The following is a 27,692-nucleotide window of genomic DNA, read 5'->3' as shown; positions in this document are numbered from 1 at the left end:
CCGCACGTGTAATTGAGTCATTTTTGTTTCAATGAGTAGTTGCAAAGCTATATCCATGAGAAGTTATGTATTTCCAGTACACAAGTCTTGGAAAGAGCTCCCCAGCTTGTTGACTGTAGCAAACACATGGTGATTCATTCACCAAGACAGTAAGTGCAGATTACGTACCTTTTGGAAGTTATAATAGGGCTGTTATCTGGGCATTAGCTCTCTCAGCAGAGGGGCCCTAAAGGTACAAGTAGTAAATGAGACATGTTTCCGTGGCTAAAGCTCAGCTTAGCAGATGTTTTCACTACTTAAAACAAATGGGAGGTTTTTTTCCTCTAAACATCCTTGTTCACTTCTCTGGTATTACTCCTAGCCAGAACTTCAAGTATTTACTAAAAACAAGGTGCTGAGGGTCACTCTTTTGTTCAAGTACAAGGTCTACAAGCTGAGCCAAGACTGCCATCCCTCACCCCATTTCCCTTGGCTTCTGAACACAGGGTTTTTTTTTCCCCTAAGAGTAAAAACACCCATAGTGAGGTTTTGACTTTCTTTAATTTAAAGATTGTATTACAGAAAAGTTTAAAGTAAGGAATCCTTATAAGGATTAACTCTTGACACAATATACTGCCAAGATACAGTGTAGCTGCAAGGGCTCTATGTGAACCTTCATATAAGTTGCTTTCTTACATACACAGTCGCTGAACAACAATGGTATTAACCATCCGTAAGAGAAGACAGTGGTATTCAAGCAGTCCTTTTACCAGTGTGTTCTGGTTTCCCCAAATTAGAAACACGCCATATTAAAACTGTAAAACCCTATTACACAGAAAGTTGATAGAGATGAATTTTCAAAAGATGGCAACTGATGAAACATTAAATGAAAACTAAGGAGTGTTGATTACGTAGAACTGTTTCTCTTTTACTGGCAGGTCAAATACTAGAAACGTACAAATATTTTTGATAATCTAATTCCAGATGAACTCAAAACACTGAAGTAACATAGACAGGCTAAGGGAATTCAATACTGTTCCAAGGCACTTACTGAATCTCCGTGACTAGATGAAAACCAGAACAAATTAGGTCTGACAATTAAACGGTATATAATATAAAAATAACCTTTTGCTTACAATTTACAAAATGTATTACAATCTTTAATCTCTGCTAACCTGCAATTCTGGCTGTGTGTGTCCAGCAAGTTTTGTAAAAAAAAAAACAAAACAAACTATTTTCTAAAACTTCAGGGCAAATAATTTACAAACAAGGTACACAAAAATTTAGATCATGCAGAGATTTCTTACATCTTCTGTTAATATTTTATGATTGCAACTTTATCAAATTATATCCTGACTTGCCCTGTACATATACAAAAATGCATACATGGTAATCAAACGTTAGCAAAAAGTAGTCCATAAACACCATCTGTCAAAAGTATTACTATATTAACATATGTCTACAAGCAGCGTGTAACAGGGTTAAAAGACATTAAGGCAATAATACTTGAAGTTACAAAATAAATCATATGTAATACTTTCTCCTAAGTGTAGTAAGGCAGGTAGATGGCCCCAGCAAAAAGTTAAGTTGTAATACTGGAATACACTGTTGTGAACCACGTCGAAGGTTTTGCTGTACTGTAAGGGTGTACCATTTGGTAGTTAGATCTACACTGCTCTGCATTAGTTGCCCCCCAGAAAAAGTGGAATACTATTTTTCTAGTTCTCAGTGGCACTTGAGTTTTCCAGTATAATTTATTGACAGTATGTCCATTGGTTCTTGGATCATGTCCATTCTGAAGGTGGCTCTCTCGGTCCTCTGGGCTTTCCACAGCGGTTACCAAAACCTAAGGAGGAAAGAAAACATATAGTTACTACTTCTAGAAATGCATCTAATGCTTCTGTACACTCAAGACAACGCAGTCTCACAAGGGTCGGCAGGAGTCAGAAGGATCACTGTAAAACACGCTCCATGTCTCACAGAAGAGGTTTATTCTCTGGGCTAGAAATCATCTTTCTAGTGTTAGGAGCTCTAAAGGCACCGTGGCCATAGCAAATACAAACACGAAGAACTTGTACAGAATTCTAGTTGACTGTTTAAACCTAGCCTGGAACATGCTTTTGAGCAAATAGAGTATTACAGCCTTTGTTATAATTAATTGTTGGGCTTTTTCTCCATCTCTGTGTACCAAAGCGGTCTTCTCAGGTTTCATTTATGAAAGTTTTCAGTGCTCTACAGAAACTATATCCCATTTGACTAATTCTGTATTTCATACCCTCTGAGAAACTAAGTGAGGAATGACTGAATCACTTATGCTGGGAAAGTCTCATTCAGCAATGCAGAGACAAGGCAGGCTTCTTGGTCTGGGTCCTGCAGCCCAGTGAGCTGGAAGGAGGTAATAGCTGCAGCTTTTCAAACCAGTCCTGCTAACAAATACTCTGTTTAAATCATCTAGTGATTAGGCTTTGAATAAACTGTAATTACCAATATCTGTTACTTCTGCAGGAAATTCTGAAATTTGACCTCTTGTATCAGTGGAACCAGAAAAAGCAATCTGAGCTAAAACGTCACAGGGTGTTCTGTTGCTTCTTTCAGGACGATCTGGAAAACACACACATACTCCCCTTACTGAAACATTCTTTCAGTCAGCACCTGAGCATGCTGCTTTCAAGTTCAGCTCAGTCCAGAACACAACTTGCATCAAATATAACTTACAAAAAGACCCAATTTATCATTTCTTAAAAAAACATACTTGACAATGGTTTGTGAAGCAGATGTTTAAGGACAGTGACACATTCCTCTTCACTAACTTTTGTACAGATATTTAAAATCCCACGTGGCACCTACTTACAGCAAGAGCTCATGGTACCATTTAATACATGAATACAAAAGCATCTGTTCTTATTCTTTCTAAACTAGAGGTGCTTAAGATGATGTGACAGGTAACCATGTGCTACATCATTTGTGTAATCACCTTATCAGCAAATCTGTAGTATCTCTGAAAATCAATTTCTATTCTAAAAAAACATACCACGTATTTGCCATGCAGCTCCAAATGCACTGCACAAGCCCATTCAAGCATAGCCAGAAGCTACAAGGCAGGCAGAAGCTTACAGCCAAAGCATGTTGCTGCCAAGTTAAGCATCAGTTGATAGACCACACTTCTTACTGAAGCCTTCTCAGAAGATTAAAATGGAAAGACTTAGGTAAATATGCAACATGCATGCACACACACCCCGCCACACCTCCCCATTGCTGAACTTGTTGCAGGTTTACTCTTGTCTTTAATTCACCAACCTTTACAATTTCTGCATTAACATGGGAAAGTTTTACTGAAGCATTTCATTTGAGTATTTTTGGTCTTCACTATTTCAGCGAACCCAAAAGTTTAACATTCATTTAAAAATTAGACTTGTAACTTGCTTCCTCAGAAAACCTTAGAAGTTTTAAAAATAGAAGGCCTTTTCAGAAATGTCAGTGTTTTAGCAATATACTTTACTACCTTCAAAGCAAAAGGCAAGTTCAGGCAAATTTTTGTTCAGTAGGAAGACTGTATTTTGGAAAAAGCCAACAAACAAAGAACTTTTCCATCACTTACCAGGTAGTATAGGTGAAGTTGCTGTCAAACCCTGTTAATGAGAAATATTAAAATTCATTCTATAAAATGTTTCCAAAACCCTGAAAGCACATCATAAAGTCAAGATGGTGAAAATCTCTTATAAAGCGTTTAGAATCATAGAATGGTAGGGGTTGGAAGGGACCTTTAGAGATCATATAATCCAAACCCCTGCAAAAGCAGGGTCACCTAGATCAGGTCGCATAGGAACATGTCCAGGCAGGTCTTAAAGACCTCCAAGGAAGGAGACTCCACAACCCCTCTGGGCAGCCTGTGCCAGGGCTCCCTCACTCTCACAGTGAAATAGTTTTTTCTTATGTTTAAGTGGGACTTTTTGTGTTCCAGCTTCATCCCATTACCCCTTGTCCTGTGCTAGCTACTATAGAAAAAAGGGATGCCCCAACCTCCTGACACTCACCCTTTAGCTATTTATGAAAGTTAATAAGATCTCCCCTCAGTCTCCTCTTCTCCAGACTAAACAGCCCCAGTTCCCGCAGCCTTTCCTCATATGAAAGATGTTCCAGTCCCCTGATCATCTTGGTGGCCCTGCGCTGGACTCTCTCCAGCACTTCCCTGTCCCTCTTATTCCCATGGTATAACATCCATGGAAACAGCTACCTGCTCCATTTCTAACTTGCTGATAAAAAAGCTACAGCACTCGATTTACTACCAGAACCTGACTTAACATTTAAAAACAAAGTTAAAATTGTGACATTACAAGTTACTTACAAAATAAGGTTAGTTCTCATGCTAAATGTACAGGCCCTGAAAAGAAACATCTATCTTCTTTTGTCAAACATTCAAGTGGTGTGTAAAAGTGGCTGTAAAGTGAGGTCTATGAAAAAAGGCGTGAATATAAAGGGGATTTATATGCTTTTGAAGTTTTGCCAGCTGCTTATGCTGGATGACTTTGAGCAAATAGCAGATTGATGTGAAAAGTAAAACCTGATGGACAGAAAAGGGTTTGTTGAAAATAAACACAGATATAAGGGAAAACTTTATCAGGCAATGAAATGGATTGTCCACAGAAGACTTAAAGTCTGAATCTACAGAGGTTTTCAAGACCCAATTGAAAAAAGCCCTGAGCAGCCTGGTCCGAGTTCCTGCTTCATGCAGCTTGTCAGACTCTGTAATAGAGACTGCAATTCTCCTCCATAAACTCATAAAAGCAGCATATTTACACTCTCAAAGCCATAATTTAAGGTGTATTAAGGATGACTTTTAAATGTGTTGCTGAATTTAGAAAATCAGATCGTTTTCTTTCCAAGAAAACATGCTCTTAACACATCAGTTCAGCAGCTCAGACAGAGGGAAAATTAGCTGGTTGTAGATGATTCACAGCTGTAACTTCCCACATGTACATAATTCACTTTCTGTTGTAGCTCCCAAGTGAACTAGAAATGACTGATTAGTACAGACTTGTCTCCTATACTTACTGTAGAGACTGTTTGTTCAGGGAGATGCTGATCACGCAATATGCTCCACTCAGTCTGTGCAACCGTAACTGGCTTCGGCAAGGGCGTGCCTAGGAAAAATCAAATCAAGCTCAGTGCACTCGAGTTCTCTCCACGATGAGACATTAGAACACAGCATTAGGAACATGCTAAAAACCTATGTTTGAAATGGAACGCTTGTAGAAACATGAATCTCTCTTTGCATGCATTCATGGTAAGGGAAAAACTCCACAATATCCCTCAAAACACACGACTGCAGTATTTGCATTGTGGATGTTCATTTTCTTCATGTGTCAGTTCCTAATCAATAGGGGAATTAGCTTCTTTTTCAATCATGTTTGTGTTACACCAGCTACACAGTAAGAGCAGATATGAAAGAGTCATACTAAGCAGGGAAAACACAAATCAGGATAACCACACCTGTGCTTTAGTGTCATCATGCAAAAATACAATCAAAATTTAACTGTTTTTAGTAAACCCAGTTCCCAAGAGGTTTTTTATTGTTTGTTGTTTGGGCTTCTTCTTAAAGAAAAACTTTGTTTCTTATGGTCTTACTGAAAAGAAGCAAGTCCAGAATATCCAAAGAAAGGATCGGTTTGATTCTCAACTTATGGTGCTCAAGGGGCCTCCTCACAAAACTTCAATGTTTTTATGCTGAAAGCATCTATGTTAACTAATTTGGCTAAAAATTTGTGAAAGGGTCACAAGGTGACACTAAACAAAAGCATCAGTACATAGATACATCACATCAGGCTTCTTGGAAGATAGCAAACATCAACCTAATTCATCACGTCCTTCCCATTAATCTTTCTGGTATTCTACCATTACTAGCTCACTGAATAGAAAAGGAGGATGTAAACAATTTTTAAGTGTCAGTTTTCACCTTCAGTCAGCTTTTTGATACAAAGAGTAAAGTCAGTCAAATAAACTTGGCTTGTTCACTAGATGCAGTGCATTATGAGATGTCATCACCTTTCCTCTGTCCAAGAAAGGAGAATCAGATAAGCGCTGTTCCTGTGTTTTCCCATTTCCTACCTGGGAGCAGTAAGAAACTACAACAGGTGGGGAATCCCCTGCCTGTGCTGCATTTCCACACTGTATCTTTTTCATACTCTTCAAGCTGAAAACCAGTTCCACTAAGATCAGTATTCAAGTCTCTAATATACTTAAATAACAAGTGACAGTGAGCTTAGTCAGAAAATGAGAAACAATTTGACAGTGTTCAAGGGCTTTGCAAAAGTTAAGTCTCAAAATTAACCAGTACACATGCTAGACTTCATTGCCTTTTACGATTGCTCCAACACTTTAAGATTAACCACAAAGCAGAGACATTCAAATACAATACTGAAATGCATTTCACATTTCATCCCAGATTATCCCAAACCATTAAGAACTCACTCTGTTCACTTGCTAACACAAATGATTCTGGCGTTCTTTCTGGGAGTGGGGGGGAAGAATCTTCACTAGCATCAGCATCTAAATTGAATACAACATTTAGATAAGTTAAACAACACTTATATTTTCCTCCTAGATTTTTAGTTGATCTTTTGATACACAACATCATCCTAGATCTAGTATTAAATTTCAAGTAAAAGGAAATCTTGTTCTAAATACAGAAATCTTGTTCTAAATACTACAAACCGCTTTGGTTTACCATACTAATGCCTTGGGAGCAACTTCATGCTAACAACACTACCTTGACATTAAGGGGGTAGGATCACCGTGTGTGTTATGAGAAGTGTAAAATACACTTTCAGTCTACATAATTTGGAGTAAAAAATCCTCAACAATGCCAGTGAATACTTCTTCTTTATCCTTTCAGAAACAGAAGAACTAACAGGCAGCACTGGAGCAGTACCCTTTGCTTCTTGAACAAATAACTTGCCATTAACTGTAACCATAGCAGTTACTGTAATTTAATTGCAGTTCATTCCATGTCTGTTTGCAGCCACTGCAAGTGAGTTAAGCTCATTACAACACATTGGCCTCTTGAACTCTTCCACAGATACTGCTAACTGTACACAGTTGGAGCCCACCAACCGAAACACTGATGAACACCATGCAAGACATGTTGAAAATACACAGGAGCTCTTCAACTGTGCTGAAGACAGTAACTCACTGCTGGTGAGCAGCAATTTTTATTGTTTCTGAAGTGTCTCTAACCATACTTCCAAAGTCAATACAGCATAGACAGATTGCACAGTGCAAGGCCATTAGGCAATGCTGCTGTTAAGCACTGTGTTGTGTGACAGTAAATTCTAGTCAAGCTCCACAGGAACCACTTCTCTAAAGCCCCAAGGCTTGGTTTTGCTTCCCCATCTTATCATGGGGCCAATCCAGGCTGGCTCACATATTACCCTTTTAACAGGCTAGTGCAACATTTACTAGCCAGAAGGGTAAACAAGAGCCAGAGGAGATGGCTACACTCACTGCCAGCAACACAACCTGTCCCCAGGCGGTTCCCTTTCACCTCTCAGCAGTGTGTCAACACAAGCTGTTCATAGAATGATAGGGGTTGGAAGGGAACTTTAGAGATCATCTAATCCAACCCCCCTGCAGAAGCAGCTCCACCTAGATCAGGTCACACAGGAATGTGTCCAGGCAAGTCTTGAAGACCTCCAAGGAAGGAGACTTCACATCCTCCCTGGGCAGCCTGTTCCACCACTCCCTCACCCTCACAGTAAAATAGGTCTTTTTCTTATGTTTAAATGGAACTTTCTGTGTTCCAGCTTCATCCCATTACCCCTTGTCCTTTTGCTAGATACCATAGAAAAAAGAAATGTCGCAACCTCCTGACACCCACCATTTAGATACTTGTAAATATTAACAAGATCCCCCCCTCAGTCTCCTCTTCTGTAAACAGCCCCAGTTCCTACAGCCTTTCCTCATAATGAAGATCAGCAAAAGCCCTACTCTGGCCTGTTAAAGGACCTGCAGTAGAAATTAAAGGTTTAAAACAATTCAAAGGAGCTGCTACCATAATTAGTCTCATCTCATAATTCTATACAGGATTCATAAACAGATGAAGGCACACTTCAGCTAACAAAGCATGCTATGCCAACATGCCAGCAGCAGGCACAGGAACATCACATTTTACAAGCCACTATGTTCTGCTCCATCTGAAGTTTACTACATAGCATAAGAAATTCTTCATTTATTGAAATTATTTGCTGATTTTACAGAAACTAAGTCATTACAGAGTACATACTAACTGAAGGTGATTTTTTTAGGGGTTTATTTTGGGTTTTTTAATGGGTTTTGTTGTTGTAAGGTGGTTGTTGCTGCATTGTTACTGCTATTTGAGGTTGGCAGGTTTTTTTAACCTCAGAGTACAACTACTTTTCACATAATTTGAATTAAAAAAGGGATTTAATTTTGTGGTAGATCATACACACCAACAGTTATGGTTAAGCATCTAGGGTGCCAATAAGCTTGCAGGCAAGCTTCATTGGTAACTGTACCCACATCACACACAGCTCCAGAGAGGAGAGTCCTTAAGTGTGAAAATGAAAAAGCCACTACAAAACCTGGTTTGACATCATTAGCGCAAAGCAACCTAACCCTATACTCTTGAGTCTGAGATGGATTGCAAGACCTGCAACTTGAATGTAAAATGGCAAGTGCTCACTGTTGTACAAATGGGAACAGATATGCTCTTGAGAACAACTATCAACGTGATCCAAAAGAACTAAAAATTTTAAGCCATTCCTGTGAAATCAGCAACATACCAGCAGGCACAAAGGCTGCACTGTTATTTCAGGATGTTTCTGATCTGCAGTTACATGAAACAAATGATTGAGTGATACTTGTCCCATTCTTTGTCGCATTTATGACATGTCACTTCTTTTATTTGCATGTTCTTACAGCATCTGTGTCAAGGTATGTGTAGAGAGGTAACCATTTTCAAACAGTGGTAAACAATGATTGCCTTGTGAAAGAAGGAAAAAAGCCTGGCTACAAACAGTGTTGGCAAACTACTACAGCACACCAATCTACTAAAAAATCCAAGGAGGACTGCTTGGTACAAGCACTGATGTAACTATGACACTAAAGGCTTAGTCTGCTATAACAGGTGTACTTTGGAAGTGTCACACGGTGTAAAATGTACACGTATGTGCAAGCCTGGTTTTGAGTCTGTACATAACATCACAAAATCTATAGAAGCAGATTGTTTTTAAAGCTGCAAAATAGTTCTCATGTCTGAATAGATGACTTCTGCTAGAAAATGTGGCTCATAATGCAAGTGCTTCCAATTTATCTGGTTCTGCACCTTGCATCATTCTGCCTCAAAAAAATCATAGTCTGAACAGACTGACTCTCAGGAGCTCCTAGCAGAAGAGCCTGATCTGAATACAGAAGCTCACGTTTTCCTTTCAGCTCTACAGCCCTACTACACACTTAGGTGGACTTCACAGAGGCAGTTACTGAGGCCTAACTTCTCTTCCCAGCTATGTCCTCCACCAGATCTAAGTGTGCCAGCCTGACTGAAATCTGAATCTGCACAGTTTAGTCCCCTTTTGCCTTTGATGAGTGATGTAACTTTTTTTGCAGCAGCAGCAGTCTCGCAAACTTGCCTTGCTCAAAAAAATTTCAAAAAGCAGTAGAAGATGAAAAGCAAGTGAGTAACTTTCAAAACAGTCATAAAGCAGAACTCCTTTTTAGATTAACAGCAATATTACTTTGTCTCCCCCAGCTATATACAGAAAACAGAAAGCAGGGCTAAACATTTACAATGCTACTACAATGCAGGAGAGAAATCACAAGCAACTTCAAAGGCTGATACAGAGATTACATCTATGTTTCTAGGACCAATAAGCATCTGATGGGTGTCTGGCAAGCCTGTTTAGAATACTTCTACTACCCAAAACTAGCAGCATTATAGACATTTCCATGATGCCGGATGTGGAGAAAACAATGCACAAACCAATAACACAAACCTACAGTGAAGAATGCATTCACACCTCACAATAAAGCTTTGGAAGGAAGCTGCTGTAACATCTCCTATCAGACAGAGCTCATGTGCAAAGCAAACACTGGGAGGAAGGAGTTGCCCTCTTCCTGAAGCTGTCATACTTCACTGTTTAAATTTACCTTTAGAAAACTGCATTGAAAATAAATGTATGCTGTCCAAGTCTACAGATGCAACCAGGTTAATGAGTAGCACTTCTGAACCACAACGAAACCTACCTTTGCCATCTTCAGAACACATTACAGTTGTTAAGTCTTGCCTGGCAATAGACATTGGCAAAACTTTCCTGGCAGAAACATTTTCAGTACTTGTGGCAGTAGAAACTGTGGCACTTGCGGTTGAAACATTAGATGCGCTTTTGCTCAAGGCTCCGTCAAAGCTCATCTCATCTGTGTCAGAATCATCTGAATGCAGAGGATTAGTAAAACAGAGGGGTGCTCGGAGAGAAATAGTAGCATGATCAATGTTATCACTGGAAGGATGTTCAACTGTGGTGTTTGATATCAGAGAGAGAGTTTTAACACCATGACATAAGCCGTCTGAAGGCATGTCTTCAGACACTGGCGTACGCAGTGCATTGTCAGGCCCATGCAGTGACCACGTGGCATGTCCCTTTTCTGTCAGAGGCAGTCGATCTGGTCTTGGTGGAGTATCAGAAACCTGCTGACTCTGTAGACTTTCCCGTGAAGCTATTAAGGCTGTGTTAGACTGTGGCACACTGCATTCTGTACATGAGTTTTTAGAAGCATCTAGAAATGAATCCCCTGAAACCTGTTCCTGTGGCTTAAAGCTCTTATCAGTTACACAGGATGACACATGCTTAACTTTAATTGCATGTCCCCTGTTCAATAGGGAGTTCCCATCAAAGCTTCGTGGTCCCTCCTGAAGAGGTACCTTCTTGATCTCAAAACTTATGTTGCGCTCCAGCCTCTTCTCTGCACGTTCACTGGGTTCGTTCTTCCCTGAATTTTCTGTTGACTTATTGTAATTCTCATTGAGGTCTGTTGAATGCTCTGATGAAACCATGTGCAAAACTGGCTTTGGATGGTATCTATCATTGTCCTGCCACACAGTAGTGACTGTTGGATAAGCTGATGGAGGAGATGGTGTTAAGATTGGTGGTACTGGCTGAGGCTCTGGAGGCTGTAAGATCTCTTCTTTAGCATCTCCTTCTACAAGGCAACTGCAAAAAAACCCAAGACACAATTGTGTAAGTCTTCTGTATTTTGACAGTACTTTAGATATCTACACATCTATCTCTGCAGCAATAATGCTTTCAGAGCCATACTGAATTCCAAGCTGCACTTCCATTGCACAAAGACAACGATTATAAAACATGACTAATGGAGCAGGCAAGAACTAAGTCAACACACTCAAAATGTCTTTCAGAAGATCACAAAGCCGTGTATTCAGGCCACAAGCAACCATCACTGATAACTGAAAGGTTGCTCCCTTCCTTCCCCAGAAGCTTTCTCCAAAGGCCCTGCACAAAAGGCCCTCTTGTGGCAGGATTTCAGGACCTCTTTTGCTTGCTTCTTCCTTCAGAAGTGGCTCGCAGTAATCCAGCACACAGAATTCAATGTGCAATAAAGCCAAGAAAAACTTCTTAAAACAAACCTCACAGCCTCCTTAATACCAAGTATCTTTTTTTTTGATGTTTTCCCTCTGCACATGTCCAGAAGGATTCGTGTATTTAATAGTTTCTCTGTAGTTGTAAGGCTAATGATGCAGACTCGTAGCTGACACGAGGTGCAGACTTATATAAAAACCATTCACAGTAGAACATAGGAGACAAATTACAGGGCATATTAGCAAGGTCACAGCACTTACTATTACAATTCATCTTATGTTACTTGAAAAGAGAAGCTCTTCAAACATTTTGCACAACTAAGGTCTTGTCTACAGTCAGGAATTAGGCATTTTCATTCAGAGCCTTTGAAAACATTTTGTTTCGTTATGTAAAACTAATAACAGTGTGATAACTGAGGTGCAAAGCGCAGGTGTGACGAGAAATACAAGGAAATTACTTAAGGAAATGGTACTTTCAATCCAGGCAGACAAATCAAAGCACTATGGACCACAGTTTGCACATTTAAGCTGAAAAACCAGCTCATTTTATGTACAAAGCTCAGATCCCTTCCTGCTGTTGGCAGAGATGTCCCTCATGGACAAGTAAAAAACTCTCTATGCAGTCCAGCACAGAATGTCAACGATAGTGGTATTTAGAAGAAATATGCTCCCACGTTAGAGAAACAGACAGGTCCCAGGGTCCTAGACTCTACTGACATGTTCAGGTGGTCCAAGCACCAGAATAACCTTTAAATGAGCCGAAATCACACAAATCCTTGTATACCTTCAGTTTTCCTGCAATAATCTATGTCATAGGCACCACAAATAACCCAAATGCAGCTGTGCAACAGGAGACTTGAAGCCTTCCCTTGGAGACAAGGTTATACAGCAGGACATTCTCTTCCCTGGAAAATGAAGTCACCAGTAGACCTTGGTCTGTACCTTCCTTTCACGATCCAACATCCTGAAGAACTAAATCTAATCAGGAGAGGATTCAGAGTACTCTTGTGAAACATTTTCTTGTTAGAAAATGAATTCAATGCTACACACCAACAACCAGAAAGCAAAGGCTTCCAGTAAGGCAAAAACCTCTTACCACCTGCTAGATGACAGATCATTGTAACAGTGCTCTCCTGCTGCATTTGTGTAAAACCTGGGAGAACACATAATACCCAGCAGGTCTGGATGAAAGTGTGCTAGTAGTAACTCTTGTGTTTTGAGAACCAGGAAGACAATAGTCAGATGATATTCTCCAGGCCTCGTGCTTTCAGGCTATTTAAATCAAACTTCTGTGATAACAGCAGTAGTTAATCATATGTTACTAAGATCAAGAATAAAAAAGTATTTGCTTTTTAGTGACTTGACAGATTCTGTAGAGGATAAATAAATACTACAATGAGCCAGGAGCTACATGATGAGCTACAGGTGAGGTCCAGCATCCAAATACTGGTTGTAATTCAACTTGGAACAGTTAGAAAACATCCAGCTCTACCACTAGCTATCTTGTTCGTACAGGTCTTTCGAAGAAGCCGTCCAGTATGACACAAGGAGTCTAACAAAGGCCTAATAAACATCAGCAGCTACAAGAGAGCTCCAAGAAGCCTCACTTGGATCATGACAATCAGTCATGCATGTAAAATGATCAGAGGAGAGGCATACCTTTTGAACTCTTTTAAAGCAAACAACTATGTAAACAGAGAAATGCTGTCACTGGTGCCAAAACATTAACAACAGTTTTAAGTGCCATGAAGACAAGACCAAAGAAAAGGTTTGCTGTAACTTTAGATGGAGATTGCTGACAAGAGGCATCCCTTGGGGGTCTGTACTGGAACCAGTACTGTTAAGTATTTTCATCAATGACACAGAGTGACAAGACATAGGACTGAAGACCACACAATTACACACGAATACCTCCCTGTCTATTCATGAGTGAAAAGCATCAGACAGGTTCTCATTACTTGCCTGCATGTCACATCACAAACAAAATTGGAAGTAATACTACCCTAAAATGGACTTAGCCAGCAAAAATTCTTGAGACTATGATGCCCTGTATTAAACTAATAATAAAAGAACTGTCTCACACTTGAATCTTCCACAGAACTGAAAGCATATTTGTCTTGGGACAGACTACAGCATGAGCTTCATCCCTGTGATTTCATCAGCACCAAGTTACAGCATAACATCCATTCAAGGGATTCCAAACTGAAGCGAACCGTTTGGATTTTCAGATTTTAAAATCCCTACCCACTGAAGTGCTGCAAACTCATCAGCTTCCAAATGATCTTCTAGAAGTTAATATAATCTGGGTTTTTCCTGTATGGAAAAACCCAGATCCCCTTGGGCTTCTCCTAGGTGCTCTCTTCCATTCGCTGCCTGTCTGACTATGGTCACAATGAGTTGGGCCTCAAACTCCTTCTCTTTCCCCTTCCCCATGCTTGTATATTGCTGATTTGCTTTACATTAAGACAGGAGGAATACAAAACACACCAAGCAAGGGGAAAATAAGTCTTGTACAAATGTTTATGTGCCCCCTTTACCAGCAGTGACCAGCATTAGTAATCTCCACTAAATCCTCCTACTGAAAATGAGGATTTTTCCCTTATTGACCCCATTTTCCTGAGTTCTACACGTAATCAGCAACATGAATTTTTTATCTAGTACAGACATACCATTAAGCATCACAAGCAGCTAATGAAGCAAATTAGCATTAAACTAAATATTACAAGATTATAGGCCTATAATACCAGTCAAAATTAATGAAGTTTTTCACTGATTGCTGTTTAATAAAATCACTCTATTTGATTCACTAGTCAACAGAACCTCACATGTATACCAACAGACCCCTTAGAGATACACATAGAACTGATGATACAGGAAATACCGCACAAGTGACCGACCCAAAAGTTGCTTAATCATCTTCCTTTTACATAGCTAAAACAGAGCTATCAAAATGTTCCCCATTTTACTTGAAATTCAATTTGATTCTTTCCACTCTTAAATGAGCACTTAACAGTGATCAGATGAGAAATTATTTATCAGAATCATTCTTTGCCTTATTCGTGTTGAATGATATCCAACCTCAGAAAATGGATGCCCAAAGAACATTCTGATGCAGTTCTTTCTTAAAACAAGAAATGGATGCCACCCAGGATTTCCTGGTTTCCTCTTAATATCTAACAATTTTTTCCCATTTTACTGACATCACGGTATTACTTCATGTGTACCGCATTGCAAATAACGTTTTTGTTTCATTTTACAAAGCAGAAATGTTAGGATAGGTACACATTTAAGAGGTGTTTTGCAGTAGCTTTTGCTAAAATTTCTGCCAGGAAATCTTGGGCATTGGGGGCTGCTGCATAATACTTTCTTTGGGCACGTCCTTCAACAGCTGTGCTCTACAGACACTTCTCCCCCTAGAGGCAGAAAATTATGTGAAGATGAGCTACCAATATTATTATAAACAACAGGAGACAGTACAGTAAAAACAGCTTGGTTTAAACTACCAGGAAACTAATGGAAAGCTCATCAAAGAGGATACTGAGCCAGAAAAGTGACAGTGAACCAAAGGTTGCCAAACCATTTGAAAAGGCTAAGTAATATTTCCTGTACTAGACCTTTAAATTAAACCTGCACTGCTGTTATATACTGCAAAAGCAAGTGTTTATCATGTACATTCATAAAAATCACACTGGGTGATAAAAAGAGAAAGTTTTCCCGTAGCTCAGCTTTGACAGTGTCTCTTCATACACAACGGCTGATTATCTTGCAATTCCACTGCGTCCGCACTTCCTGGTACATATCCGTGTCTGGTATGTCCCTGGGTGAGCAAGACAGCTTTTTCATATGTTTTTAGAGCCCCACAGCCTAGGCAGTTGATGGCCTTAGTGCCAAAGACCTCACACTTAATGGCTTCTGCGCTGTCAGGTAAACCATGCATTAAGGAACATGATTTTAAAAATTAGAGTTAACTTTTATTATTAAAAAAATGGTCAAAAGTACAATAATTTATTAAGCAAGAGCCCTCCCACAACTTTCCACCACCAACATACACGTGGAAAAACAACAACCCAAAAAAGGCAACACCTTTTTTGCAATATATTCTGAATTTTTAGGATGTTTTAGTATCTAAGCTACTCTAGCCTTAATGGAAAGGTGCTATTTTAAGGCAGGGCACCATGGGTTCAGATTTAAATGAAACTTGGCCGGCGTTCAAAGGAAAAAAAAGAAACTTAAAATTGGAATAACCATAGATTGCTTATTTTCAATTCAGATAGAGTAATGACAAGACCAGCTGCTGCGATTAACCCAAAACAGATACCAAGCTCTACATCCTCCCTCCTCATTAAAATAGGAAAGTTCAACTCTATATAAGAAGGCTAAAGCTAGACAACCACATTCTTTTACTTAAACATTAAATCAATGCCATTCACATGGAAAAGCTGTAGATCAGTGAAACTGTCTCAAACTATACTGTAGACAGGTCACCTAAAAAGTATTAGTAATTAATAAAAGAAAATCAACTGGCAATTTTTTCTTGTAAAGTTCAGTTACATAAGGTTTTTGGGGTTTTTAACTGTGACATACAAATCAGACTGATAAATAGGAAGGAATGCAGGGCCTCAAATGGAACAGAATTACACATAACACTTGAAAAGTTCTTCCATGTCATTGGATTGCAGTCCAAGCATAACTTGAAGTAAAGAAACTGCTGAAGTACTTCACCTTTTCTCCTTTAGACATTAACATGCATCTCTTCATTGCATTGTATTCAAAGAATTGTTACCTCTTATTTTCTGTTTGAGAGTTTGTCTCAGTTTCTCCATTTCTTTCAAATTGCTTTTGAACTTGAAAACAAAATCACAACCATTTCAAGGACTATTCCTTACAAGGTATCAAGACACTCCCTCTGAATTCTGAAGTACTAATAATTTCTTCTAGATTCAAAGTAAAAGCCCGAATTATTAAAAAGCCCAAATATAAAAATCATGTACAGTCCTAAATTGTACAATTTAGAACTTTATTATATTTAAGACCGTAAAGAACCAAAATCAAAACTTACATATGCCCTCTTCCTGCCTTAACCTGAAAATAGTTGAATGTGATAAACAAAGCAAGCTTTCCACCCTGTCAGGTCCTCCAAAGAAATTTAACCTAGATATAAGTTCAAGGTGACTGCCACAAGAAGCCAAGCAGTTTCTAGAACAAGGTGCTGGGTGCTGGTCTGTGCCCTCATGAGTTGTTCTTGTTTGCCTTGTAATAATAAAGAAGTCACATGATCCAAAATGTCTAGTGTTAACATCAAATGCAGACAGATGTTAAGCTAAGTGACCATGTTCACATATTGTACAGTAAATATGAATTACATTAAAGCAGTACAAGGTGATAAAATGTTGGCAGGCAGTACAATTCCAGAACCTGTGCAAAGCAAGTATGGCTAGGTGCTTCACAGTCTTAGTTAAGTAAACAAAATGCCAATTTAATATCAAGAAGCTAGAGATACTTATACCTTCCGAGAAGAGATAGCCATAGAAGAAGCCTAGAGAAATACCATTAGGAGTTATACTTGGCAGCACATCCTCCCCAAAACATTCCCAGGACAATACAAGAACTAAAGGAATTAATTATCTCCTTCCAAGTAAGCTTCCTATCTGATATGGCAGAAGTCTTTAGTGACATCTCATCCTTAGTACTGACAGGAGAGTTAACATGATATACTTTAAGAGGAAAAGATCTATACATCTATAAGATAATACAGAGATGACTTGTCCTATCATCCTGTCATAAGCAAGAGAAGAGACAGGTAAGAAAGCCACCTTAATAGAAAAATTCTTCAGTACATTGAGTGGTTAGTAGTTGAAAAGAGCTGTGCTGGAGCAAGTCAGTGACATCTCCTGTAAACAGTCATGGGGCTGTCAGAAAACAACTAACAGGAATCACAAGCATTACTATATAAGCAAGCATAGCTTAATCTGACAGCAATATGGAAGCCAAGCACTCTGAGGTTAAGAGATGTAAACTAATTTTCCTCCTGCTGGGTTAGGATCATCTCAGGCAAGTTCACCTGAAACCAAGGTGGAACACAGTACTGTTCAGCATTAGTGCCTTTTTTGATTTCGGAAAAAAAATCCACCATCTTCCCCTAAATAAAGACATGAATAAATGCAGGTTGTGTTACTAATTACATACTCTGCAGCCAGCTACAACAGTATTAAAATTTAAAAGCCTTATTTCTTTTAAGAACATACTAGCTTTAGCAACTTGCTTGTCATTTCTTCAGAAACAGTGCATGTACAACTCCAGTACACATTTGGCTGGCAAACTAAAAATGTTACTGAACTAAACATTTTAAGCAAGTTCATAGAGAAAAAAATCTAAATCAAACTAAAAATGAGGTACATTATTACAGAGCACCTATTGAATGTGAATTTATCTATAAAGGCAATTACTCTTAGACATTGCTTGAAAATATTCACTACAGAAAAGATAAACAACAATACTTAAAATAGTTGTACCAAGATATTCTTAGTCACAGCAACTTAGAAAAAAATAACTGAAGGGACGTGAAAAAAAGTGGTAAGCAAATGGTTTGGAGAAAAAAGCTACAGATGCAGTGAGACATGTCTTTCTTCATACAGGGATTAAATTAGAATATTTCACAGATTCTGCTCTCCCAACTTCCCCAGGAAAAGAATGTTAACCTATGCCAGAACATCCATAATACACAAAACCTGGCTCTAATTCCAGATTGAATCAGGCTGCAGATCTGTAAAATTAACTCCCACATCAAGAAAACCCATGCTCATTAGGGGGTATTCTGAGTAGATGTGACTAATAGCAAATGAAATCTTTCCTCAGAACCGTCTTCCATGAGGGATGTAATTAATTGGTTTTCAAAAATAACCTCCATTTGAAAAAGACATCAGCTTTGCTAAAAGCTTGTCTTTATTTACATCCAAGGAACTCATCCTCCTGCCCAGTACTGGCAGATGGGAATGTAGGAGTTTGTGGAAGCAGGCCCAAAAAACAGCAGGTTGTATAAGAGAGATTAAAAGATTTTAACTTAATGCAGCAAGTAAAGAACTATGTCATGCAGATGGGACAGAACAGATGCGTGCTAAGACATGAATTATTAATATATGATGACATTAATATATAAAAACTATAAAAAGCCTACATACACCTAAAATTATTTCAAGGAACACTAATAAGGAAACAACCTATTGGACAGACAATATCTCTACATTGAGTGACTAAGTATCAAGAAGAGCTTGGAAGTCATCAGGAACACAGGTTAAAGTCCTCTGTCATTACCTTTATCTACATAATTGAATCCAATGAAGTAAAAATGATATTACTTACATAGCACAAACTCTGCCATTTGTTTGTGAAAAAAAACCAAGACATTTTCATATCTCTCTCAATTCTGTGCTCTCCTCTAACTTCTTGATATAAGTAATGCTCAAGTAATCATAACAGCTACTCATATTTTTATCCTACTGTATCATTAGTGATCATTACTTTGGAAATAATGTATGATCTAAGATGTATAATGCAAATACCCCCCCAAAGGCTACTCAAGTAGAGCAACAGGTCCATTTATGGTAGTTCTGATATCCACATCAGAATGGGTGTTAGAATCACTTGCAATATTCCAGATCTGATCCAAATTACTAGTTGACAGCCAAGTGGAACAATTCCACTCTTAAAACACCGTTTTAAAATGTGTTTATTCCCGTGACAAAAAAAATGATGTTGCAATATTGAATATCCACACACACTGCTACACATTGAGTCACACAGCTTGCTGTGTCTGATTACATCTTCTATATACATATGCACATATTTAAACTCCCTCCTTTACCAAATCCAGAGTATTTTACTATTTGAAATTATTTTTACTGTGTAGTCACTGTTTTCACCTTGCTAGCACCTCAAAAATGGTGTCACTTGACCACATCACTTGTACCCTGCCAAATGCAGTATTGGTTAATACAGAAGTGGTTAACTCATCTTCTACCCTTAATAAAGTACCGAAGGAAAAGGAATTCCCACTAACAACCTGATCTTGAATTACTCCAGTTACTTTTACTGCTTTAGAAACATAAACAACTTTCTTTACAGGACTCAATGTTATGCAAGAGTATTCGCTGGCTGGTGGTTTCATATATCATTCTACAACTTCAAGAAATCCAGGTGCTTACCTTCAGTGTCTTCACAGGCAAGATCACCTGTCAAAGGTCCTTAAAAGCCTTTCAGAAACTATCTAGGTAGCTTAAGCATTTAATTCAAGAGAGTTACTTCTTCAGCTATGTAACTCTCCACTTAGGTACTCATTTTTAGGCATATAAATCTATTTGTTCAGATTTACTTTTGGCTTCCTTAAAATCAAGTCCATGTATTTTAAGAGCTAAAGAGGATTTTCCTCAGTTGAAAGAAAGATAGCAATTTTTCTTCTCAATAAAGAAAGCATTTTGTTGGCATACTCTAGTCAACAGCAGTACTTATCTATAAGGTAACCTTTTCTTGAATACACAGGATGTGTTTCATTATGGTTTTAACTCCAAAAATGAGGGTTCAGTCATTATTTGTGTCTACTTTTAAGTATGTTTTGCTGCTTATCGCCTAGCAGAAGTAAAGCACAAGTAGATGTAGCACATCTGACTAGTAAATAGAAATGCTTGTCTACTCACATGAGTCATTGCAAGATTGGTATATTCAAACACAAACATCACAAAGATACAAAAGCTTACATTTACAAAGTCAATTACAAGAAATCTATCTATATTATGTGTATTTCTACTTACAAATAGAAAAAAAAGTGTGTCTAGTGTGAGTAGTTTTATTGCAATTATTTCCAAAGCATGTCAATTTGTCATACTGTCAAAGTAGTTTATTAACATAGTTAACTACCTGCGGGTCCGTGGAGGCTTTGGTGGAGGAGAATCCTGTTTCTCAGCATCTGAAGAACTGACAGCATTCTCTTTATTATTTTCATCCTGATTAAAAGAAAAGGTTTTCATTGATGGCTGTAAAGTTGACAAACATAATACTTAGAATTGTATGGTTCAAAGATCTGTAATGATACTTGAAAATAAAACATGACCACATTACATATTTTTGGCTATCATACAGAGATCCCTTCCAAAATTCTACTCTAAATTCACAATATTTTGTATCTCATGTGAAATTCTTCTGACTAAACATTTAGCTTTGTAATTGTACAGTCCACTAGAGAAAATGCTCAGAAACTGATCTTTCACATTAGTAGTGACCAACCTCCCTTATGCCCTCCAAATTCTTCATATTGAAAGCATTTATTTTTCCAGTCAGTCTAATTACTTCCACTTGTACAATCACTCTGCTTAAGATAAGACTCATCTAGTGCACTAAGAAAATGGGAATTTCAGCTACACTAAGTGGCAAATGGATAAGATTTAACTTATCATCCTAAATCATTTCCACATCATCTCACATTTGTGTAAAACGAAGCTTAACTTACTCAGCAAAGCATGAAGATTTTAGTTTTGTTTTAGGAGGACGATAAATACAAGATGTATATTTTATGCATGTATATATCTACAAATATGTGTATCTGTACACATTTTTAAGTATATACATATACCAATGTGCATTGTTGTTGGTTAACTCCAGTAGGCAGATAAGCATCACAAACTCATTTGTCTCCCCTACCCCGGCAATGGAAGACAAAAGGCAAGAAAACTCGTGGGTCAAGACAAAATTGTTAGTTAAGCAAAGGAGAAGTTAGAAGAGGGAAATAAAACAAGTGATATAAAAACAATCACTCACCATCTCCTACAGGCAGACCTATGCTCAGTTCCCAAGCAAGAGATGGTTAACCTCACTAAACCTCCCTCTTCTCCCTCTTTCTTGCTGAACACATTGTTATATGGTGCTATAAAATATCTCGTGGGTTGATTCAGGTAACTGGCCTGGTTGTGCCCGCTCCCAACCTCTTGTGTACCCCCCTAGCCTATTGACTGGGAGGGCAGAATAGAACAGGCAGCAGTGACACTGTGCAAATGTTGTTCAGCAAAAGCTGGAACAAGCGTGTCTCATCAGCACTGTTCTTGGTCACAAATCTAAAACACTGCACCCTAACAGTAGCTATGAAGACTATGAACTCCAACCCAGCTGAACTCAGGACAAATCAGTCTAAACGTGTACATACAAAAATAGAACATGCAAGAGTCTAAAGCTAATATATCATTTCCATACACATGCCACAGCCAGAGACCCAACAAAAAAAAAAATGGAGCTCAGTGTTACCTTGAGTTTAATATGTATTTTACTTGAACGCTTTTCTTTCTGTTTTCTTTTGAAAAGCAATTACAAAAGAGAACCATAAACAGCCAGAATCTGTGTAACATACATTTTCAAGCATAATAGCAGGTACCTGCAACAGGGTCTACTACTTCACAGCTCACCTATTCAGACTGGGTGACAGATACAGACCTTCCCTGGTCTTACAAAGCAAAACGGAATTCCTTGTTAATTTCAGCTCCAAATGTGATAGTTGAATTTGAATTTCATAAGCCATTTCAGCTTTGCAAGTAAGCCATAAGATCTCAGCAGCTAACTACCTGCACTTTAAATCTAGATTCATTAGTTCCATGTTTTCAATTTGCATCACTAGTATTAGAACAGTCATCATATCACTGCTTGCCAGTGTGGAGAGTCTATTATCAAGTTCTGTTCCTTAGTGTACTAAGTGAAGACTTGCCTGTGAAGAACTAAATCTTTTAATCTTTATTATTGTTCTAAACTTCCCCATTAACTAGATGTCCAAGACAGTATTCCAGAAGTACTCAAGCAGAAATACCCTATTGTTCCTGTAACAATGGCTTATTTTAGCCCTTTCAGACAAATTGCACAAGGACTTCATTGTCCTGCTGACCACTGTTTTTTTTTGGAATGAGATTTAATTCTCAGATATAAGCCACTTATTCATATTAATATTTATAGGTATATAAACGGTGGGTGTCAGGAGCAACAGGACAAGGGGTAATGGGATGAAGCTGGAACACAAAAAGTTCCATTTAAACATAAGAAAAAACTATTTCACTGTGAGGGTGAGGAAGCCCTGGCACAGGCTGCCCAGGGAGGGTGTGGAGGCTCCTTCCTTAGTGGTCTTCAAGAGCCACCTGGACACATTCCTATGCAACCTGATCTAGGTGACCCTGCTTCTGCAGGGGAGTTGGACTAGATCTCTAAAGGCCCCTTCCAACCCCTACCATTCTATGTTTCTAAGATTTAGGTCATCACACCTGAAGCTCCCATTGCAGTCAACCAAGGTTGGTTGATTTTCCACAGTCATAGAATGGTTTATGCTTCAAAGGGCACCTAGTTCAATCCTCTTGCAATGAACAAAGACATGTTCCACTATAGCAGGTTGCTCAGAGTCCTGTCCAACCTGACCTTGAATGTCTTCAAGGACAGAGTATCTGCCACCTCTCCGAGCAGCCTGTGCCAGTGCCTCACCATCCTCATGGAAAGAAATTTTTGCTTTACATGTAGTCCAAAATCTGCCCTCTTAAAACCATTACCCCTTCCTCTGTCACAACATGAACTGCTAAAATGTCTGTCCCCGTCTTCCTCAGAAGCCTTTAAGTCCTGAAAGATCACAATAAGATCTCTTCAGAGTCTTCTCTTTTGCAGGCTGAACAACCCCAACTCTCTCAGCCTATCATGATAGCAGAGATTTTTCATCCCTCTTATAATTTTTGTGTCCATTTTCTGGACCTGCTCCAACAAGTCCATGTCTTTCCTGTGCTGAGGACCCCAGAGCTGGAAGCAGAACCCCTTGTGGAGTCTGACCAGAGCAGAGAACGAGAATCACTTCCCTCAATGTGCTGGCCATTCTGCTTGTGATGCAGCCCAGGATACAATCGGCCTTCTGGGCTAAGAGTGAAAAATGCCAGCTCATGTCCAGTAAGTGACCAGCCAGTAAGCTCTGTGAATGAATATAACAGATCAATTGACCCCACTGACTACATCTCATAGAATCATTATGGTTGGGAAAGACCTTTAAGATCATCGAGCCCAGCTACTAACCTCACACTGCCAGGCCCATCATTAAACCATATACATTGGCACCTCATCTCTGCATCTTTTTAATATCTTTAGGGATGGTGACCCCACCACCCCCCTGGGCAGCCCTGCTTCCTAAGCTTAATAACCCTCTTGGTAAAAACATTCTTCCTAACATCCAATCTAAGCCCACTCTTGTGCAAAAACTAAGGCATATACATCACATGTAAAGTCCCCTTTCCAAGCCAAGTTATACCCTTTTTTGTTTCCAAATCTGAGCCTTTATACTTTGAAACATTCAAGCACACTCTTGTTCAATTTGCCAAATAGCCCAGATTTTTTTTCATTTGCATCACAATACACACCTTAACTTACCATTACTTCTATTATTGACTTTTTCCTGAAGTAATGCATAAGAAAGCCTACCAGGTCAACTGATCATATTGTACCTTACTGAGCTAGGGCTACTATACATTGACTGTACCTCAGAGTGACGTGTACTGTGAACAAAGTTAATGCATGTAACATACCAGGGTTTGTATCATTCTAGCTTGTTAACAACAGTGGTCACAAGTCCAACACCTGCAGAGATTTATTGCATTAGCACTACCTCAACAGTCATTCTCAGTAAAAAGTGCTGTCATTGAAACAATGTCTAAAAAGCCTGTTCTAATGTTCAAAGTAGTAGGAAGACAAAAACTCCTAGAGATTGTTTTAAAAACCCAGAACCATACAAGCTATGCTGGATCCAGAAACTGAATGCAGGACCACATCCTTCGTCAGTTTTCTATGACTTACTGAAAAACATGAAGAGCTTAAAATAGTTTAAATTTTCAGCTGCAAACTATAGCAGACATTACCAATTTAAAGTACAACAAAATCCACACAACATGTCTTTTAATCATTGATGGAATGAAACACTCATTTGGGATATGGAGATCCAACCCTTCTACCAGGCTCCTCTGAAATATGCAGAAAAGCTATTTCCAGCTTTCTGATGTTTGGTGATGACTGACCATACCAATCGTTGTGCCCTTAACATACATGAAAGTGAATTTGATTACCTTCATTCAGTTGAAACACCATTCTGAAGGTTGGTTCCAAAGATGTTGAAGCTTTCAGTATTGAACAACAGTAATTCATTTTCCTGCTCAATGGTTACATCATGCTCCTCCCCACTTTCCCAAGTCATGCAAAGTAAACTCTGAATCTCTCCCATTTGCACTCATTACTACAGTTAGCACTAAATGCATCGATACTGTACTAAAATGGATCCCCTTAATTATAAGTAAAGTTAGAAATGCAATTGTATCCTGAGAACAGAGTGGGCTGTTGGCCTCGTTTCAACACCGCAACACATCCACATTTCATAAGGCAGAATGAGACTCCACATGAGGAGTTCCTCCCCCTTACCACCAACTTCTCCATGCTACAACAGACAGAAAAGTATTCCAGTTCAGCTCTGCCACCACAGAAGTTTTGAAGAATAAACTTCTTATTCACGCAATCAGTTTCCTAAAACATACTGGCAAGGGAAGAGGTGTGCCTGTTGGCTGTAGTGTAGACTAGCTTGTCCAGAAAACAAACCACCAGCTGCATCCCTGTCCTTCTATGTTTGTAAATTGAAGTGTTTGTGAACAGAATGTTTCCTGAGATATGCTTTTCTCCCAGGCAGAAGAAAAAGCCTATTAAAAGAAGCTAGCGTATGTCAAAGGTGTTTTTAAACTCTACAAAGTGTAAGAAGCTGTTTCTAGTTGAGACAGGAAGAAGTAGCTGAAGAGGCACTGCCATTTTTGCTGCTAGTAATAAAATGTATGGATATACCATGAAAAAAAAGCATAAACTGAGATGTCTGAAGCACATACACAGTTTACAAATACAATTCCTAAAAAAACTTTAAATCCCAAACACCACAAATGATACCCTCACTCCATCCCTCAACTGTACTTTTAAATTCAACCCCAGAAGAGAAGTCACTGGTTACTCCCACTTCATACAGTAGGAAGGCTTCAGGCAGATATAGGTTCCAAAGCTTTCACTTCTGCATTAGGTTAAGATCAGAATCAGTTCACTCTGTTCTAGTCACATTGAATCGGGAGCACAAATGTGATAGGAATTATTGTCACCAAAAAAAGAAGTACTCCACTACTTTCACTTAATTAGCTTGGTGGACTGATATTTCTGCAAAGGCTTAACTTACTTCTAGACAACTCATTTCCCAGTAAGTGAAGGACTTTCACTCCAAAGGTTGAAGGTGATAAAAGTTTAAGGCAGTAACCAAATGCACTAACCCAAGCAGGAAATAAAAGAGTGCTCATATCCATTTTATGCTGCTGCAGCTTTTTAAGTAATCATGCTCAGTTACTACTGAATTTCTTTTTGATTTTAAGATAAGAAATACTGTGTGCTGAACTCCCAGAGCATGTCTGTTACTGCTCAAATCTGGGTCACAAGACTTAATGAACAAGTGGTATTTTGAGCACCTGTGAGTCATATCAACCGACAGATTATCCCTTCTATCATATATCCAAATAAGTGAATTAGCAAACGTGCGGAACAAGGACCCCAGAGCAGAACAGAGGGAGCTCAACAAGCAAATACAGGAGATGTTCCTGGGATGACTGCATTGCTGAGAAGAACAGATGGCAGTATTAGGAAAAAGCCTTCCAGCCTCCCTAATCACAGCTTATCAGCAGCAGTCAACATTCTCTTGCTTCTCTAGACAGATGCTGCATTCTCAGGAAAAATACTATTTTTAAAATACCAGCTTAGAAAAATCGGGACAACATACATAGTTCACAAGGCTCACTATACAGAACTTGTTCTTTTCAAAATGGATTAAAAATTTTGTCATTCAGTCAATTAGTGTTCAGTGAAGCACCCTGCTTGCTTAGAAGATACCTATCCTACCTATTATGGCAGGCTTCTTCCTTTAAGGAAACAGAATCATTAAAAATACGTGGATGAACAATGGAACGGGAGCTTTCCCCAACCTTTGCCTCCACATGCATCAACTATGGAACAGTTCAAGAGTTCTAACGTCCTTGTTGATTTGAGCAAGGAACTACTCCGTTCAAATGAAAAAGCTCAGTTAGGAATTTCTAGATACTTTGGACACACACATAAACCCCATATACATCTAACTACGAAAGACTATATTAACAAGTCAAAAGACCATGAAGTCAAATACTTAGAAGTGTAGATTACTTCCAAGTCAACATGAGTATGGAGCAACTGATGTTCCCGTGGTAGTGCAGAGGAACAAGGAGTTCTCACGGCATACACAGCATCTGAATTCAACTTACTAAGGTGACTTAAATTATACTATGAACTCTCAAAGGTGGAACTTTTTCCCCACCTAGTTCCTCCAACAGCTGAATCAGAGCCATCACTAACTTGGAGCAAATAGAGAATAATGCATTTAGACTCAGATTTCACTGGCATTGCCTTTAATTCAAAACCTTATGCCTAGTAATTGCAATGTGTAACTTCATTCTGGAACTCACAGTGGAAACATTTAATGTCACTCAAAAGCTCCCTGTAATGGTAAAGTACCAGCAAAAGCTCTCACAGAAGTAATCTCATGGTTTCCCTTAAAAGGAATTGGGACATTCTTTTTACCCTTATCATAAAGCAGCATGGGAACCACAGAGCATCAGTAGATAAACAGATAAATACTTCAGATCAAAAAGATACACTCAAATGATTCAGATTATATAAAACAGTCCAAGCATAGGCAACAAGATAAAAGTCTCCGAAGACATTTATGATCTTTTTTTTTAAGAATACTACAATGGACAAAATCTCTTTCCAAGCTGCAAAACAGCAAAGAGAACTGGAACAGTAAAGTCTTTTCACTTAACTTTCCAAACCACTAACATTTTGAGCATGAACATATTTCTTGTAGTAGCTGATTCCTCCACAGCTTCCAAAAGTGCAATCAACCACAGCAACAGAATTCTGTCACTTTAGAGGAAGAAATGCAAGAGGTACTTGAGAGTACTAGCACTGTCATATTTTGGATAAAGTGCTTATTAATACAAGCTCCTAGTAGTAG

At 38.7% G+C, this 27,692-nt stretch overlaps 1 protein-coding gene across 3 annotated transcripts in view; it reads right to left on the bottom strand.

Moving 5' to 3' along the window:
• Positions 1-1,071: 1,071 nt before the first annotated feature.
• PTPN12 (protein tyrosine phosphatase non-receptor type 12) overlaps positions 1,072-27,692 on the bottom strand; it is a 78,276-nt gene continuing 51,655 nt past the window's right edge. Inside the window, exons 12-18 of one of the 3 annotated variants that reach the window (XM_062019492.1) lie at positions 20,498-20,583; positions 10,237-11,201; positions 6,448-6,525; positions 5,032-5,120; positions 3,578-3,608; positions 2,464-2,580; positions 1,072-1,825 (exon numbers count right to left, since the gene is read on the bottom strand). In XM_062019492.1, coding sequence (XP_061875476.1) covers positions 1,764-1,825; positions 2,464-2,580; positions 3,578-3,608; positions 5,032-5,120; positions 6,448-6,525; positions 10,237-11,201; positions 20,498-20,583 — 1,428 coding nt within the window. In that variant the 3' untranslated portion in view covers positions 1,072-1,763. The remainder of the gene's footprint in view (positions 1,826-2,463; positions 2,581-3,577; positions 3,609-5,031; positions 5,121-6,447; positions 6,526-10,236; positions 11,202-20,497; positions 20,584-27,692) is intronic. The other 2 variants (XM_062019485.1, XM_062019475.1) reach the window with 2 other exon arrangements.

This window comes from Colius striatus, chromosome 1 (genome assembly GCF_028858725.1).
Source record: "Colius striatus isolate bColStr4 chromosome 1, bColStr4.1.hap1, whole genome shotgun sequence".
Classification (NCBI taxonomy): domain Eukaryota; kingdom Metazoa; phylum Chordata; class Aves; order Coliiformes; family Coliidae; genus Colius; species Colius striatus.
This window is presented reverse-complemented; position numbering and strand designations above follow the sequence as displayed.